The 18,064-nt window shown below is 41.7% G+C and overlaps 2 protein-coding genes across 2 annotated transcripts; one reads left to right on the top strand and one right to left on the bottom strand.

The window, feature by feature from the left end:
• Positions 1-1,797: 1,797 nt before the first annotated feature.
• zgc:153993 (apoptosis regulator BAX) lies at positions 1,798-10,768 on the bottom strand. Its single transcript, XM_003456558.5, has 6 exons — positions 10,208-10,768; positions 9,295-9,343; positions 4,713-4,874; positions 3,390-3,522; positions 2,840-2,944; positions 1,798-2,743 (listed from the first exon to the last, which is right to left on the bottom strand). Exons 1-6 carry the CDS (start codon positions 10,269-10,271, stop codon positions 2,645-2,647), a joined length of 612 nt encoding a protein of 203 aa, XP_003456606.1. The 5' UTR covers positions 10,272-10,768; the 3' UTR covers positions 1,798-2,644.
• A 4,333-nt stretch (positions 10,769-15,101) lies between these two features.
• On the top strand, positions 15,102-16,310 carry LOC102076931 (paraneoplastic antigen Ma1 homolog). The gene has a single exon (XM_019354813.1). It carries the CDS (start codon positions 15,102-15,104, stop codon positions 16,308-16,310), a length of 1,209 nt encoding a protein of 402 aa, XP_019210358.1.
• Positions 16,311-18,064: the final 1,754 nt, after the last annotated feature.

The raw sequence follows: 18,064 nt of genomic DNA, 5'->3' as shown, positions 1-18,064 counted from the left end.
TGGTACAATGACTTATACCTAGTGACAAAATTCTGAGACAATTCTTATATTATGTTTTCAAAGATTTTCCCTTCAAACGTTGCCAAAGGTTTAAAAAGAAAATGTTCGAAATGGAGGACTTTTAAAAGTTTAGGAGAAAGACAAAGTCTAGTGTAATTGGAGCAGTTAATTCATTTTTATTTTAAGCTTAGAAGAAGCATGTTTTGTCCTAGTCACGAAACCCTGGACCAGACCAGGTCCCAGGTCATCTTTTGAATTTTGAGTCATTTTCTCCAGGAAAGGACAATGTAAATATTAACAGAAATGTTGCCATTACCAGACATTGCTTACAACTAATTTGCATCCGCAATCTCTCGGGAGGCTAAATTATCTTTCATTAAAAATGCCTTCTCTCATTGCTGGAGGTCATCATGTACAGTCTTTTTTTTTTGGAACTATCCCAAAGATGTTGGAAAATGTAGATTTTCTTCTCATCTGGAGCTGATAATAATAATCTGCATCTATTCCAGCAGCATGTGTGTTTAGCAGAAGAGTTCGGGTGCTGAACTGGCCTGCCTGCAGTATAGACTCTAGACCTTTCACCAGCTGAGAACATCTGGAGCATCACCAAAATCGAACCCTCCATCAGACAACAATGGGACAACAATCCTCTCCTCAGTTCCCAGACGATTACCTACGGATATTAAAGAACAGGATGCTACACAGTGGGAAACTTATCCATGTTCCAAATCTTTTGAGAGATGTTGCTGCCATCAAATTCAAAATGAGCTCATATTTTTCTTTAAATGGTTCTCACTTTAAACATATGACATTTTCTATGTTCTGTTGTGAATTAAATATGGATTTATGAGATTTGCAGACCCCAAACTTAAGATAACCTCTTCCTATTTACTTTCAAATAGACCTGCCAATTGTTAAGTGGATTGAATGAACAAGACATGACGGAACACACACAGAGACCAATGAGAATTTGCATAATTATGATTAAGGAACTGGCCTCCCAGCCCATTGTTCCTTCAGTGGGCTGGTTTCAGTCATTATGCAAATGTACTGTTTATAAGATTTGGGGAAACCTGCAGCCAGCTGAGACTGAAGAAGTCACTTGGATGAGTGACGAAACGTTTCTCCCACAAAACACTACGTCCAGATGAACAGAATCAACTTTTGGAGACAGCGACCAAGTTATTAGTAATTGTTAATTTTGGATTTAATGCTGGCAATGCATTTCAAAAAATGCTGTCTTTATTTATTTTTTTTTAAACAACAGTCTGAAAAAAAAAAAAAAACTTCAGGAAGTCTAGAAAATAAATTCCCTGATACAGAATGCACCTGGTTACTTTCTTTCCCATTGTGATGCTCATTTTGAACTTGAGCAAGTCATCTTGGCCATGTCTACATGGTTAAATGTATGGAGTTGCTACCACATAATTAGCTGCGTTAACTCTCAGTTGAACAGGTGTTCCTATTAAATTGACCAGTGCCTGTATATTTTTCATCATTAATGGTGCTGTACAGGTGTGTAAAATACTCATGACAGAGATGATATACAAGCTAGATAGTCTCGCCTCCTCTTTTTGCCCTGGAGGATGTAACATCTGTGTTTGCCAAGGCAGAATTTCACTTTTTCTTTGGTCAAACTAGAGAATGGTTTTTCATTATTAGTGAATTCAGGCCCAGAGGAGACAGCAGCATTTCTGCATTTTTTTTCCCCCCAACGTTTGTAAACAACATTTCAGGTCTTTTGTTGCCCTTCTTTTTTTCTTTAAATTTGCATATGAAAAAGAACCAAACAAACACTGAATATTTATATCTTTTTACTGTTTTAATTAAATAGGTTTTACATTTATTCCAAACCATTGCACTGTATTTTTTTAAACATTGTTTTCTTGATAAAAGCTCATTTAACCAGCACATTTTTCCCTCTGTAATTTCAAATTTTGTTGAAACAGTTCAGTGAAGAACTCTTTCAGAAAAACTCTACATGACGTGTGATCATTTTGAGGATTCTTGTCCATTTTTTAAAATCCATAAGGAACATTTGCAACATTTTTTTTACAGTGTGATTTTAAGTCCTTTGATACGAGAAACCTAAACAAGTATATAAAAAGACTTTAAAGAGACAACAAGACTGTCATTGAGACAGAATACAACATAATTCAAATTTCAGGCACAAGCTACGGTGAAAATATGGCACATTCAGTTGGCTTAATTAAGATAATTATGTTGTTGTAAACTCCCTCGGGTCTCTGTGTGTCCTCCACAGTGAATCTAAAATTTGCACAGACATGAGACCCAGTCTGAACTGACTCGAGCCTCAGGTGTGGTTCAGGTAAGATCCAGTCCAACAGCAGCATCTGCTGACAGCTGAGAGCCTCCAGTGTTAGATACAGCAGCTCAGAAATCCATGGGAGGCACTGATTACCTGCTAGTGAAGAAAGGCTGAGATGCTAACTGGACATCTTGCAGCAAAAGCGCTTTTGTTCTTTGAAACCTGAGACAAGAAAAGTTCCATCCCTTTAAGTACAGTACTTTACCTCCTCTTATTAATGAGATGGAGGCTGAGGAGTGACTGCGACACATTTCCTAACAAGCTGAATGTATCCAGATGAAGGCACTGCAGTCTTGGTTGTGAGGTCCGATGTTTTTATCGTACTTTCCGGTAGTAAACGAAGGCTACCACCAATACTACTGATGCTACCATGGCTGCTGTCCTCCATCGAGAAAAACCACGGATCACCCCCTCCTGCAAGATCAAGAGATCAATATTAGGAGCTGTGGATGTACCTGAGGCATCCAAACAGGAGACCGTAATGAGTTTTATGAACGTTTAATCACTTACCCAGCCCCCTTGCGCCACAAGCCAGCTGTAGACCTGCTCTCTGATAACCTGGAGGACCCAGCTGATGATCATTTGGATGTTCTCCAAGTGATTGGCGGTAATAGCCTTTAAAGGAGAAATGGATATGGAACAAAGCAATTAACATAAGTTGTAGGTACCCTGCTGTCAAATGTGAATGAGACCCTCCTGCAGGCATTGTTAGCCCTTTATGCACACTTACTGTAAGTCTGTATTTCTGCACTTTACTGCCTTTTAATTAATGTGAGGAATTTTGAACACGTTGCTGAACATACTGGAACCTCAGTGAGGTAACATTACTCACAGTGCAGAGATTCCACCAGAAAAGCTGTTAAGCCCACTGGCTGCAACAAGTTGGTGCCACAGCAATTACGGTCCTTTTTTTTTGGCTTTTTCTCACAGCCATTATGTTTGTACGTTTGGTGGGTGTGAGAAAAAGACACACTGGGAAATTCCTTTCCTATATCCAGCATGAAGAGAAAGATTCTGACAGGCAGGGAGCACAGAATAATAGCTGTAGCAGATGGTTTACCTTGTGTATAAGTTTACAGGCCAGATGGAAGAGAGCCACTATTCGACCCCAGTTGATACCATCAGCAAAGATGTTTCTTGCAACAGTCATGAAGACGTCTTGAGCACAGTTCCCCTGAACCTGGTTTATCAGCCTGATGGGAGGACATGGACACATTCAAATATGAGAATGATTTCATTTGACTAAACAGATTTACTGACCCAAGTTTTTCTTGCAAGTACTGTTCATAGTTAAGATATGCTTGCTCAGCAGTTTTATTGTATACCGACTTGTCATTCAAATGCCACACAAACAATCTGAATTTCCACAAAAACTTTAAAAAACATTGCTGGCCACCAGTGCTACCCCTCAGCCTCCTGGTATCATTTTGAAAACCTCAGATGACATCTTTCTCTTTAATGTGTTCACAAGATTTTCAGAAGACATGACCTCTGACCCCTGGAGTTGCCTACCCTTGCTAAAAATGCTAACCGTCACCGGTGACAGGTTAGGGTTTAAAGCAGGGGTCCCCAATCCCAGTCCTCGAGGGCCGGTGTCCCTGCAGGTTTTAGATCTCACCCTGGGTCAACACACCTGAATCACATGATTAGTTCATTACCAGGCCTCTGGAGAACTTCAAGACATGTTGAGAAGGTAATTTATCCATTTAAATCAGCTGTGGTGGATCAAGGACACACCTAAAACCTGCAGGGACACCGGCCCTCGTGGACTGGGATTGGGGGCCCCTGGTTTAAAGGGTTAATGTCAAAATTCTCAAGTTATCGCATTCACAAACTTGAGCACCCATGCTGTCCGTTCACCCAGCACGGTGACCACAATGCCACATCAGCCTTTTACAGCTGAGGGGTTAAAGAAAGTGACTCAATAGTTCAATCCACTGCTAGAGAGTAGCAGTAGGTGGAGCCAATTCTCCAGTCAGTACCACTGTGCTACGAGATAGCATCATGGAAAGAGCCATGGTCAAAGCTCAAGAAATTACACATTCCAGTTTGTATTTTTCCCATCCCTGTGGTCAGATTTTCATCGCTACAACTGGAAGTATTGAGTGAACTTCAACTAACATGAGTTACGATATGGCACTGGGATATTAGGAGAGATGGGTGATGAAATCCTGCATTTTAGTGTCACCAGTCACATTCAAAAGTATGTAAGCATTTACATAATATTTAAAAATTGCTTTAAACACATTGAACTTTGAAAACATTAAAAGAAAGTGAGGTTTTGCATTGTAAATCTGCCAATAGTAGTGTCAGCATGATGTGCAAAGGGCATATCAATTAATTGGTAATCAAAGAATCTGCTGAAACAGCTGATGCAGCTCACCTCTGAAGTTCAGCATTCCGATTTAAACTGTCCGCTATCTTGCGCAGCTGTTCTACCACTTCTTTGATTTGTGGATCCTGTTGTTCATCTGGCCTTCCTCCCAAATCCTCAGAAGTCACATGTCGACTAGGGTCCTCTGTGTTTATATGTGCAATCACATACCTGTAGCAGACCAACACACACACACAAAAAAAAAAAACACCCACAATTTTATTATACAAAGATTCTCCTCAGTAAACTTAAAACAACACCAAATCACAAGAGCGGTCACCTCAAGGCGCTTTATATTGTAGGTGAAAGACCCTGCAATAATACAGAGAAAACAGAAAACCCCAACAATCAGAAGACACCCTATGAGCAAGCAAATTAAAAAAAAAATAAAAAATCCCTTTTAACAGGGAGAACCCTCCGGCAGAACCAGGCTCAGGGAGGGGCAGCTATCTATTAGGGCAGGCATGTCCAAAGTCCGGCCCGCGGGCCAATTGCGGCCCGCGGTCCAGTTTTAATTGGCCCGCAAGTAATTTTATAAATTGAATAGAATATGGCCCGCACTCCAACTTTTGCTTGAGTGTATTGCACTTCTTAGTTTTAACACCAGGGGGAGCTGCTGTTGATCAAGGCAGTTGCTCCACCAAAAAGGACAATCACAGAAGAAATTTACTCTCAAGTTACTAAACATGGCAGAACCAAAGAAGCGAAAGATAAAAAGTGAATGCAGAAAATTTCAGACAAGGTGGGAGAGTGAATATTTCTTCAAAGAATTCATGGGGAAGTGTATCTGTTTGATCTGCGCTGAAACTGTGGCAGTTATGAAAGAGTATAATTTACGACGTCATTATGAAACCAAACATCAGGCCTATGCATCCTACACTGGTGCTGAGCCAGAGCAGAAATTAAAGCAAATGCTAGCTCTCCTGCGGGGTCAGCAACAGTATTTTTTTTTCGTGCTCAAATTGTCCAGGAAAGGGCTCCAATAGCAGCTATGAGGTCGCCCAACTCATCGCAAGACACGGCAAGCCTTTTTCAGATGGAGACCTCATAAAACACTGCCTCGTTAAAGTCACCGAAATAATGTGCCCGGAAACAGTGCAGGACTTCAACAACGTCAGACTCGTCAGCCAACATTAAACTGCAACTGTGTGATAAAGCTGTGCTTTTGATTTTTACTCCATCGCATGTGATGAGAGCACCGATGCCACAGACGCCGCACAGCTGCTAATTTCTTTGCGGGGAGTGGACGAGAGCACGAGCACTTTAGGTGAGTAAAAATATCTTCCACAGTACCCGTGTGTTAATGTGCAGGTGCACATGCTTCAAATATCAATAATGCGCATCAATTCTGTCACTACCCTGCTTTTGCGCACCGCTTTCTTATATGCGTTTTTCTTGTTAACACACAGAGTACACACCGCTGTGCACAGCGCACGCACACGCAAAGTCAGCTGATCTCATCTGATGCAGATTTGCTCCTTGGTCAAGTGACATTTGTCCGGATTTTTGCCACGATCAGCACCGCAGCTGGATGGCCCGATTTACATACCCAGCGCAGCTGATACTCACCAGAATAATTGACTAAAATTATATGCACTCCTGTTATTAAGTCCAGTTCAGTCTGTTAATGTTGATAACCGTTTCAAACGAACGTTAATAGGTGTGTTGCTAAGCCTAATAACTTAAATAACAAACTTGAAATGTACCCGTCCCATTTTCCCCTTTATTGTTTTTTCTCTGTGCTGTAAATATTCCCTCTAAGAAGAAATCTGAGGCTGCTGTTCTGAGAATGAGCTACCAAAGCTTTTTCTGAATAAATCAATAAAGATCCATTTATGGAAAACTGTGATGAAGGCAGTTTTGTCTTTAATTATATTCAACAATATAACACATTTGACCACTTTTAAATGATTTTTAATACAGTAAAGTTAAGGTTATATACCTAATTTCTAGTAAGTGGCCCAGCCCCTCCTATATTTTTATGTATGTGGCCCTCAGCGAAAAAAGTTTGGACACCCCTGTATTAGGGGGACTGTATCTCAGGAAGTAGAGCAGTTCATTTACTAATCAGATGGTTGGTGGTTCAATCCCTGGCTGTTACACTCTGCGTGCAAATATCCTTGGGCAAGACACCTAACCCCAAGTTGTTGTTAGAAAGCACATCAGCATTATAAAAAGTGCTTGTATGAAGCACTGAGTGCTCAGGTGGAAAAGAAAAGCCAATTCATTTGTCATTTACCATCTGCTGTGACCGGTTGTACATGCAGATTTATATAGAGAAAGTACCATTATAATTTTTTTTAAAGTTTTGTCTGCAAAATAAACTACAAGCTCAATGTAAAACCTACCTATGATCAGTGTTGTGATTTTTGTTCAGACCAAACAACCTCTGCTACTTTGTCAGCCCAGGACTCTACAGTCTATTTACACGTACAGTGCACATCCTGAAAAGGTAATGCTGATTTGAGCAGGCAAAGAGGCACGGACTTCAAAGAAGTATAACAGGAATGACTGCTCGCCCACTGGGTCCCTAGCTGTCTTGCAACCTAATAGATGTTCTTGTAAATGGAGAATCCTCTACACACACTAAGGTTAATTATGGAGTTCCACAGGGTTTAGTGCTAGGACCAGTTCTGTTTACATTATACATGCTTCCCTTAAGCTGTATCATCAGAAGGCATAGCATACATTTTCACTGCTATGCAGATGTCACCCACCTTTATCTATCCATGAAGCCAGATAACACACAACAATTAGTTAAACTGCAAGAATGTCTTAAAGACATAAAGACCTGGATGACCTCTAATTTCCTGCTTCAAAATTCAGATAAAACTGAAGCTATTGTACTCGACCCTGAAAATCATAGAAATACAGTATGTAACCAAATGCTTATTCTGGGCTCTAATAACACCGTAAGGAATCTTGAAGTTATTTTTGACCAGCATATGTCCTTCAGTGCGCATGTTAAAAAAGTACGAAGAACTGTTTTCCTCTATTTACACAAGATTTGTTTATAAGGGTTCTCTCCAGGTACTCCGGCTTTCTCCCACAGTCCAAAGACATGCAGTTAGTGGGGTTGGGTTAATTGGTAATTCTAAATTGCCCATAGATGTAAATGTGAGTGTGAATGGTTGTCTCTCTATATGTGTTAGCCCTGTGACAGACTGGCGAACTGTCCAGTGTGTACCCTGCCTCTCACCTTATGGTAGCTGGGATAGGCTCCAGCCCTCGCCCCCCCGCAACCCTGACAAGGATAAGCAATCTCTGGCACTCTTCCACAGTGTGTCTTTGATCTGCCTTCCTCTCCCATCACCCCCAACTGGTAGATGGCTGCCTCTCCCTGAGCCTTATTCTGCCAGAGGTTTCTTTGTTGTTAAAAAGGGCATTTTACCTTCCCGCTGTCACCAAACCGCTAGCTCACAGGTGGTTTTCTCTGTATTATTGTAGAGTCTTTACCTTACAATATAAAGCACCTCGAGGCAACTGTTGTTGTGATTTGGCACTATATAAATAAATTGAATTAAACTGAATTGAATTGCAATAGAGTATATGGATGGAGACTTAAGAGTACATCTTTCACCATCTACAGCTCTGTGATTGCAGCTATTCCCCTTCTACCTCTGAATAGTACTCATGGATACTGATCAATGGAGATGTCAGTTTAATTAATAGCTATCCTGAAGCTGACCTCGCGGCCCACTGTTAGTCAGTCGTGCTAGTTCAAATGCACTGTTTATCATGTTGGGGAAACCTGCAGTCAGCTGAGAATGAAGATTTCACTTGGAAGTAGGGCTGTTCGATATAACGATATATATCGGTTGACGATATGAAAACATCTATTGTTTCATACTATGCTATCACTTGTTTCGTGGTGTCGCAAAATAAACTGTTTACGGCAATATTTTTTCATTGTTTTGATGGCAACTGTAGAATTTCTTAAACTTCTATCTTTCTGTTATATTTAATATAACCACACTACGGACAGACAAGCGACTGTTTTTACACGTTATTGTTAGCAACAACGACGGTAAAAGCATTGCGTGGCTCCGCCGTCCGCTTGTTTATTTTCCACATAAACCTTTCACAATAAAGCTGAAGATCCTTTTGAGATTTTTCAAAATAAACTGAATCACGTGAAATAGTATGTAGAGTGTTTACAGACGAGAAGCTAAAAAGAGCCGTCAGGTGGTAAAAAAATAAACCTCAGAACAGGCTTTTTCCCGCAGCACACCCTGTAATAACTACTAACAAAGAAAGCTGCGGCCATTTCAACTTATTTAACACTCGACTCGACGCTCAGCTGAAAACACTTCATGCAAGTCAAGTTGCCCGAGATTCACAGAATTTACAGAAAATGTAAACTTTTTGTGATATATATCGTTGTCGGGACGATAAATGTCTTATATCGGGATATGAGATTTTGTTCATATCGCACAGCCCTACTTGGAAAAGTGATGAAATGTTTCTCCCACTGAAAACACTACATCTAGATGAACAGAATCAACTTTCTGTATCCATTCTCAGTTTAAAATGTAGCGACTTTTTACGGTCAAACACATGGGTATGACCGTACAGCAACGTTGAGACTTACCCTCTAAAGACAACCGCTCCTTCTTCGAGGATGGGATCATCAATGACATCTGGAAGAGCAAGCAGATAACTAATAGACTATTTACTCATATTTATATTCAAGGTGGGGGGGGGGGCTTTTTCCTGCCATAATACAAAACCTTTACAATCAGTAGTAAAGCAATGTAAACAGTACAAAACACATTGAAGTTTTTAAAAACTGCCAACCAACTTATGTCATCATTTCTTACTGGACAAAGATACACTGATTTAATCAAAGAACATGAAGTGTGGTTTCTTTCTGAGGTAGTTTGAGCTTGCTTTCACTTTTGCCAAGATTGCTGTTTCCACCTGTAATGTCTACTGTGAAACAGCTGTTTGAGACAAAGCAGTGAAGAATTACTTTTTGTGGCTGTCTTTGGATTTAATTGCAGAATTCTGGTTAAAGCAGATATAAAGAAAATTCTATTCACGTTCACTCCACCAGCCTGCAGTCTCTAATAGTCGCATTATCAGTTAACTACATTAAAGTTAGGCCGTTAAACTTGTCCTCATGTGACGTCACGACGACGGCGACGTCATGAGTGGCCATAATTATCAGAGGTGTAGCATAGTCCAGACAGGCTTCCTGGTGACAACTAGCAGACCGACAGCGGCCTGTTGAGACTGTAAAGCACACACTGTGTCGGCGTATGTCCCGCTTGGGATCATCCAAAGCAGTCAGCAGGCACAGCCGCGTTAAGCTTAACCAGGCTCGGGTTTAGTGACAGGAACCAAGGTGATCTCGAACACACCAGCCCGCTGGTAATAAAGTCTAAAAGTAGTTAGAAGCAATTCTTTCATTCTAATTTTTTATTCCGGTTCGGACTCGTTATACTTTTGCCTCCGTTTAGCCTTTCAACTTCAGCGGCTGAACCAAAAATGTCTCCACTTACCGTCTCCACCCGCGGCGCCCCTAGGCTCCTGCTCCGGATTCTCCCCCTCTCGGCCGTCAGCCATGGAGCCAAACTTTGAGTCCGCGCGGAGATGGACGAAATTTTAGCTATTCTAATGTTCAACGCTAACTCGACCCAGTACAACCAAGAGAAGTCACGGGTCCTTACCTAGTCTGTGGAAACCCGTCTTTCAAGAGAAGAACACGGAAGTGATACGGAATTATCGTAGCGACGGGACCAGCAGTACGTGGACACGCCTCACAGATATCCCACAGATGGAGACAATCGCCCAGAAACCTGCCCACAGAAGAGTATTTATCTGTTTTACTTTGTGTTCTTCCACAGTTCATATACTCCGTACGAACTATCATTGTCAAAGCTGGACACTTGCCACAAGGCCCGCTTAAAGATTATGTTAGTGATGGCGTTTTTTTGTTTGTTTACTACCGCGGTCAAGTGAGCCGTCATTTGTGCGCTGCGATGAAGCCAGCCGCCTCTTATCCACATTATAAATTTTCTTGCGCTTCAACACTATCCTTTACGGCAGCGCCTGTTCTCGTTCATTTCTGATCGCAAAAGATAGACGCTCGCACAAACGCGCACTCACACATACACGCCCACGCACGCATTACATTGGGACAGCCTGGTTGCATCATATTCACAAATTCATTAAAAGCCACTCTTGATAGTTGACGTGAAACGTTGAACACATTCGACCTCTGGTCCACCTACTGTACCTCTGAGCCAACTTTATTTTTCTTTGGGCTGCAATATTCAACAAAAATTAAAGGACAGTTATGCCCAGATTCAATACAATAAATGCAAAACAATCACATCATGTTCAAAAATTCATTACAAATCGTCCTTGACAATTGACATTAAACTTTTAACAGATTTTGTTTCTCTTATCTGTGCCAAGTTTCGTCTCAAGCTGCTTTCATACTCCCAAGAAATCAAAGGACAAGTTTGCTCAAATTCAAAAACTTCAAAGGAATGTTACAATGTCCTGTGAGAAATGTATTAAAAAATCATCTGTGAAGGTTGAATTTCTCAACTTTTCTTGGACACCCATACTAGTTTCATCAGTTTTTCATGCACAGTTTCATCTCAATCGGCTGCATAATTCTGGAGAAATTAAAGGTCTTTTCTGGTCAAATTCAACATGCTCAATCGATTATAACATCATAAAAATAATTTAAAATCATCTGTGATTGTTGACATGAAATTGTCAGTTGACTCCTCTTTGTTACCTTTTCTGCATGTGTGCCAACCTTCATCAAAAAATGCTGCAAGATTCCAGAGAAATTAAAGGACATTTCTACTCAAATTCAACAAGGTTATTTTAATAAACAAAACCATAAAAAAAAGTCATCTTTGATAGTTGACATGAAGTTCTCCACAAAAGCATCTTCTCTGCACTCTCACTACATATCTGTAAAGTTACTGCATGTGATGGCTGCACTTACAGCCACACAGTGGTAATACCCACCATGTTAAAAATGGAGATAGACACCAATTCACAAATTACAGGCCTGTTTCTCTACTTTCACAATTTTCAAAAATACTGGAAAAAGTTTTCATTAATAGACTTGACAAATTTATAGATAAACATAAAATAATGGACAGTCAGTATGGTTTCAGACCAAATAGATCAACATCTGGCATTAATGGAACTAACTGAAAATATCACCAACAATATAGATCAAAGACAATGCACAGTTGGTGTTTTCATTGACCTAAAAAAAGCCTTTGACACAATTAATCATGAAATATTACTTGATAAACTGGAGTACTATGGCATTAGAGGAGTGGTGCTAGAGTGGGTAAGGAGTTACTTGAGAGACAGGCAACAATTTGTGAAGATTGGTGAATATCAATCAGAGTGCCTGGACATTGTTTGTGGAGTTCCACAGGGGTCAGTATTGGGACCAAAGCTGTTTATCCTGCACTCTAAAAACTATTGTTTAAGCTCAACAAAAAAAATTAACGCAACAGTTTCCATTAATCTTTTTGAGTTACGATAACTTATGTTGAAATTATATTGAACCAACAAACTATATTCAGTTAGGGGAATTAACTTTTCCTCCATAATCAAAGGTGATTTTAATTACCACTTACTTAATAATTGGTAGCTTAAAAACATGTTTTTAAGTTGTTTACTCATAAAAATTATGTTCCTCCAATTACTTTTTCCACATTACTTAAAATGATTTTTAAGTGTTATGTAATTAATTACAGCAATTACAAAAACAATTTTTTAAAGTTAATCATTTAAAATATTAAGTTGCTGATTTTCTTCATTATTATCATCGTTTTAGCTTTTTCTTATTTTTTTTTATTGTAATAGCTTTTAAAAAATGAATTCATTCAACATTTTTTTTAGCAAATAACTTTTTTATTTTTTAACTGTAGGCATTTCAACACTTCATATTTAAAAAGTGAAAATAAACCAGAAATTTAGATTTGTACCATCGTAGCCAAGTTAAACAATATGCTTTTATGTATTTAAGACCACAGAAATAAATGTGTTCAATTGGTAAAAAATCCACTTAGAAAACATTTTGTTACAGTACTACTTCCAAGCAAGTGTTCAATAAATGTCAACTTTCAGTGCCTACCAAACTTTACAAGATCTTGCATCTTTCTTGTACACAATGCAGCAAACACCTTTAAGATCAATGTTACACATACAGGATTCAAAACAGTTAACAATTTTTGAAACAGAGTCAGCATCTTTAACATAATGCTGGTTCCATCAAGGTCAAGGAACAGCTTCTGAAAAACTTCAAAAGTATATTTCAGATCCTTGCATTAGCTCAGATTGAGAGCATATATTATGCCCATGAGTAACACACAGCACCTTGGGAAATTCTGGCCCTCCAGGATTTTTGTTCCCGCACCACAATGGTTGCAGTCTTATGGTCAGATCCAGGGGTGTACCGGTCACCGATGATGGCAGTTTTCATCACCTGCCTTTCAAGGTTGGCCTTAAATTGTCCTTGTAAAGCAAATTTTAAAAAAATAGGTTAGTGGATTATACATTAGACTTTAATACTTACTGAATCTTAATGAATTCAGATGATCAGTGGAATACACACACACACACACACACACACACACACGATGCTGAATTACTTACACCAAACTCCATGAAAAGGTCCTCTTCCTTCTCTCCAAGGTATGTGATAAGGCAGCAGATGGCTACTTCTCTGTGTATTTCAGTTGAATTGTGCTATTTAAGAAAAAATAAAGTATGAGTATAAACTACATGGGTGACTGCCAACAAAGTGCATTTCAAAGCTACCCAAAGTCTAAATAGCTGTCCTACCTCAAGAAGCATGTACTTGATCTGCCTGATTCTCACTCCTTTAGCTCCTCCCCTTGAAAAAATGACGTCCATCAGTTTTGGGGTCAAGTGTAGCCATTCAAGGCTTACAGTGGTTGAACTCTTGAATTCCTCCTTTATCTGTATGTAGCCCGGATGGGAGTTTGGGAATGGATGCAATGTTCCCATGGACTTGAACGCCACAGTAGCATGAGGTATTCACAGTTAATTTTATGTGATGTAACTGTACTCTGAATGAAATTTGCCCTGTAATAAGTCACAAGGTGAATACATGTATTTAGAGCAATGAAACTGTTGTGTTAATCATAAAGTATTATGTTATGTGATTTTGAAGAGAGTTGAAATGTGGATCGGAGTTCTGATTTTCTAGAGGCCCGTGAAGGTAGCATAGGACGGGACCTGTGTTTTTTGTTGCAGAGACGGAAGGGAGGTGTGCACGCGCAAGCTGAACAAAAAGGAGAGACTCAGCTAGTTTTTGACTGCGGTTGACTAGCGGAAAAGAGTGCGTGATTCGGAGGTCCACCGGGCTAGAGCTTCGCGGCAGAGGCGGGCGAAGCAACCTTTCGGTTTGGCGGTCGCACCACCGTGAGAACCGTGTTTCCAGCTGCAGCGGGGCTGGAGGCTAGCTTGGACCTGCTTGGCTGCGTCACGGAGGCGGCCGCGGAGGGCTGTTGGGCAGCGGGACGGCGTCTGGCTGATGCGCCGCGGCAGAGACAGCATCGGATCCGCCGGGAGAGCGGAGAGTGGATTTAGTTCGGGACTGGAGGACGGTAACCTACCGAGCAACTGAACTGTAAGTTGGATTTTCGTGCTGTTACGGGAAAGAAGAGGATTTTTCTCTCCATCATCCATCGTGAGCAGCAAACAGGCCTGCAATCAGTGTGAATGTGAATGTGAATGTGAGTGTGTGTGGGGCCCATGTGTGAACAGTGTGTATCTAGTGGATTTATATAGCCTAGTCTCGAGTATATATTAGTGTGTTATGTGCCAAGAGGTGATAACATAAGTTGTATTGTTTAACCTAATTTCAAAGGGGAATTAGTTCATTTACCCAGCTTGTTTCATTTGTTTATGGAGCTGGATATCATTTGAGTTGAGCCGAGAAAAGGGTGTGTTGTACATTATTTTTCCTGCCTTTGCATCCAGTAAACTTTTTGTTTATGTTAAAGAGTTGTCTGGGGTCGATTCTTTTATTGCTGGTTAAGTTTAACTTGCAGGTCAGGGCTTACTGGTAGTTTCCCTGATTCCTGTCTATACCAGAACCATTCGTGGTATCTGGGCTGTAACGAACCTAACACCCCGCCTAGGGGGTCCAAACTGAGGTACGTGGGTTTAGACTCAGTATAACGGGTGGGGTGCTACATAAAATGGAGGCACCGCTGGGATAATGACTGGTAGTAATTTGTAGTAACTTGTGACCCAGACAACCCTTAAAGAGAGAGTGATTTGAAGTTACAGTAAACTACAACAAAGCAAAATTAGTTTGTGTTCGGTATTGTGTTACACTATACACATACAGTAAGATTCACACACACCCAGCACCAAGAAATGGCTCAGTTACGGCACTGGTGTAAAGGAGAAGGCCTTAACCCTTCGCATGCCATACTACTTAAAGATGTTCCCGAAGACACAGAGATTGAAGTCATAGAAAGGACTCTGCAATCCATCAAAGTTCTTGGACGTGTGAAGGTTAGAGGACGTATGTATGATCCTCAGAGCAAGTGTTTGACCGTACTGTGTGAATGCAGAGAAAAGGTAAATACTAAAGCCATTCCTCTGGACATTTTAGCTGATGGCAGCAATTCACCCTGGAGAATCATCGGCCACTTAGAGGAGGATGATGGTTCAGTTGACCAGCTGGTTGCAGATGACTGGCAGGCACCTCAAACTGATTTGGGACGTGCCGCCACACTTCAGGCCTCTACTCCTGAAGCAATCATTAGAGCGGTTGGAGACCTTCTGCAAAATACCTCTAGGCCTGCCAGTGACCATAGCAGCTATAGGAGGTTGCGCACCTTCTCAGGGGTTATTCCCACACCCCCAGGAGAGGAGCAGTTGGAGAACTGGATACTACAGGCTCGATTGATGATAGAGGAATATGATCGGCCTGACAGAGAGAAGAAAATCAGGATAATGGAAAGTGTAAAGGGTCCCGCATTGGAGATTTTACAGGCTGTACGATTTAATAACCCTGAAGCAACACCTCAAGAATACATTGATGTGATTGAGAATACTTTTGACACACCAGAAACAGGAGAGGAACTCTATTTCGCCTTCCGTATGCTATGCCAACACAGAGGGGAGAAACTTTCTGAGTTTCTGAGAAGGATGGAGAGATCTCTGAGCAAGGTGGTCAAAAAGGGAGGTCTGTCTCCCGCTCTCATAGACAAAGCACGTCTTGATCAGCTCATTAAAGGTGCAACGGGATCTGACCTGATGCTGTTAAGTTTGCGTTTAAGGGAGCGAAAAGATAATCCCCCTACCTTTCTGCAGCTGTTAAATGAGGTCCGCATTGAAGAGGAGCATGAAGCTTCTCGGCGCAGACTCAACCCCAACAAAGCTGTGCATGTCAAAAGTGCTACTGTACCCACAGGGGCACACGTGGAAAATCTCAGACTTGAGATACAAGGTCTGAAAACCCAAGTCAATGAGCTCACCACTACAGCAGGGGTGCCAGGTGTCCATTCACCTGGGCAGCATCCACAGAAAATGCTGAAGCAGAAAGCTTGGGAGAAGACAAAAACCTCCAAGCTTTAAAGAAAGAAGTGGTGAGGCTAAGAAAACAGATCTCTGTCATGTCAGTCAACCCCAGCAAAGGGGTTGCGGTGCCCTCGCCCAGGCACCATGGATCTCCCACGCACCTTCAGCGTGGGGCGAGAACACCCAGAGATACCAGTCACTTTTTCTGTTATCGCTGCGGGGAGGATGGGCACATCTCTACCAAGTGTAGGGCTCCAGAAAACTACCCCAAAGTGATACAGAAATTCATTCAGGCTCAACGGAAGCAGGGAGAAAGTAATAAAACTCCCAGTCCTGACAAAGAACTGACTTCCACCAATGTAGGTGTTAACCGGAGTGTTGTCAATGTCAGGACGCCTAGTTTCCCTGAAGGACTGGTAGGACCACCTTCCACAACTTGTGTGAAGGTAGATGGTGTACCTTGCACTGCTCTCCTCGACAGTGGCTCTCAGGTGACCATCATTTTTGACAGCTGGTATTCAAAACACTTGTCTCATGTGCCTTTACGCTCTGTCACTGGTCTAGATATTTGGGGCCTAAGTGAATCAGAGACCAGCTACCCTTACCGGGGGTACATTCAAGTTGAATTGGGATTCCTTGAAGAAACACAAGAGAAAGTTGAGACTATCCCAGTCCTCGCTTTGGTGTGCCCGGACCCTCGGTGCTCAGATACCATACCAGTGTTGGTGGGCACCAATGTTCATAAAATCAGACCCGTTTCCGCAACTGGAAAGAAAGGGAGGGTGGATAAGGTTTTCCCTACCAAAGTGAATGTGCAGCAGCCTCAGAACCTACCGACTATTAAGTCTGAGTCTGCCAAGGATGATGACAGTCCTGTAGCTAATGTTAAGTGGACTGGTCCTGGCCCACTGGTCATTCCAGCTGGGAAAGAACATATAGCTGTCTGTAAAGTCAAAGACATTCACACTATTGGAGACAGCATCCTCATCACGGAACGGGCAGCTTCACATGCCCTTCCCCCAAGTGTGCTTGTGCAGCCAACCGTACTGTTCTCCAAGATGCTTGATAGAGACAAGTTTCTAGTGCTCATGCGCAACCAGTCACTAAAGGACACTGCCATTCCCATGGGCACTGTGGTTGCACACCTGCATGTAGCTGATATAGTGACTGATGTCCCAGGCCCAAACACAAACGCTTCTCCTAAGCTTGACCCATCTTTGTTTAATTTTGGGGACTCTCCTATACCAGCTGAATGGAAACAGAGGCTTAGTCAGAAACTTGCAGAGAGAGGCAAAGTTTTCTCAACGGAGGAATGGGATGTGGGTTTGGCTAAAGGAGTGCAACATCACATCCGTCTAGTTGACCATACCCCCTTCCGAGAGCGGTCCCGCCGTGTTGCCCCAGCTGATCTGGATGACTTACACCGCCACCTGCAAGGACTTTTGGCAGCGGGGATAATAAAAGAATCAAGGAGTCCTTATGCTTCCCCCATCGTCTTGGCACGAAAGAAAACGGGGCGATTGCGCATGTGTGTGGACTATCGGACCCTGAATCGCAGAACTGTCCCTGACCAATACACAGTTCCTCGCATTGACGAGGCGTTGGACTGTTTGTCTGGGAGCAGGTGGTTCTCTGTCTTGGATTTGCGTAGTGGATACTACCAAATCCCCATGGCAGAAGAGGATAAGGAGAAGACCGCTTTCATATGTCCTTTGGGATTCTTTCAATTTGAGAGGATGCCCCAGGGTATAACAGGAGCTCCCGCGACCTTTCAAAGAGTAATGGAGAAAGCAGTGGGAGACATGCACATG

This window comes from Oreochromis niloticus, linkage group LG1 (genome assembly GCF_001858045.2).
Source record: "Oreochromis niloticus isolate F11D_XX linkage group LG1, O_niloticus_UMD_NMBU, whole genome shotgun sequence".
Classification (NCBI taxonomy): domain Eukaryota; kingdom Metazoa; phylum Chordata; class Actinopteri; order Cichliformes; family Cichlidae; genus Oreochromis; species Oreochromis niloticus.
Note: the sequence above shows the minus strand (reverse complement) of the source record. Positions and strands in the feature narration are given on the sequence as shown.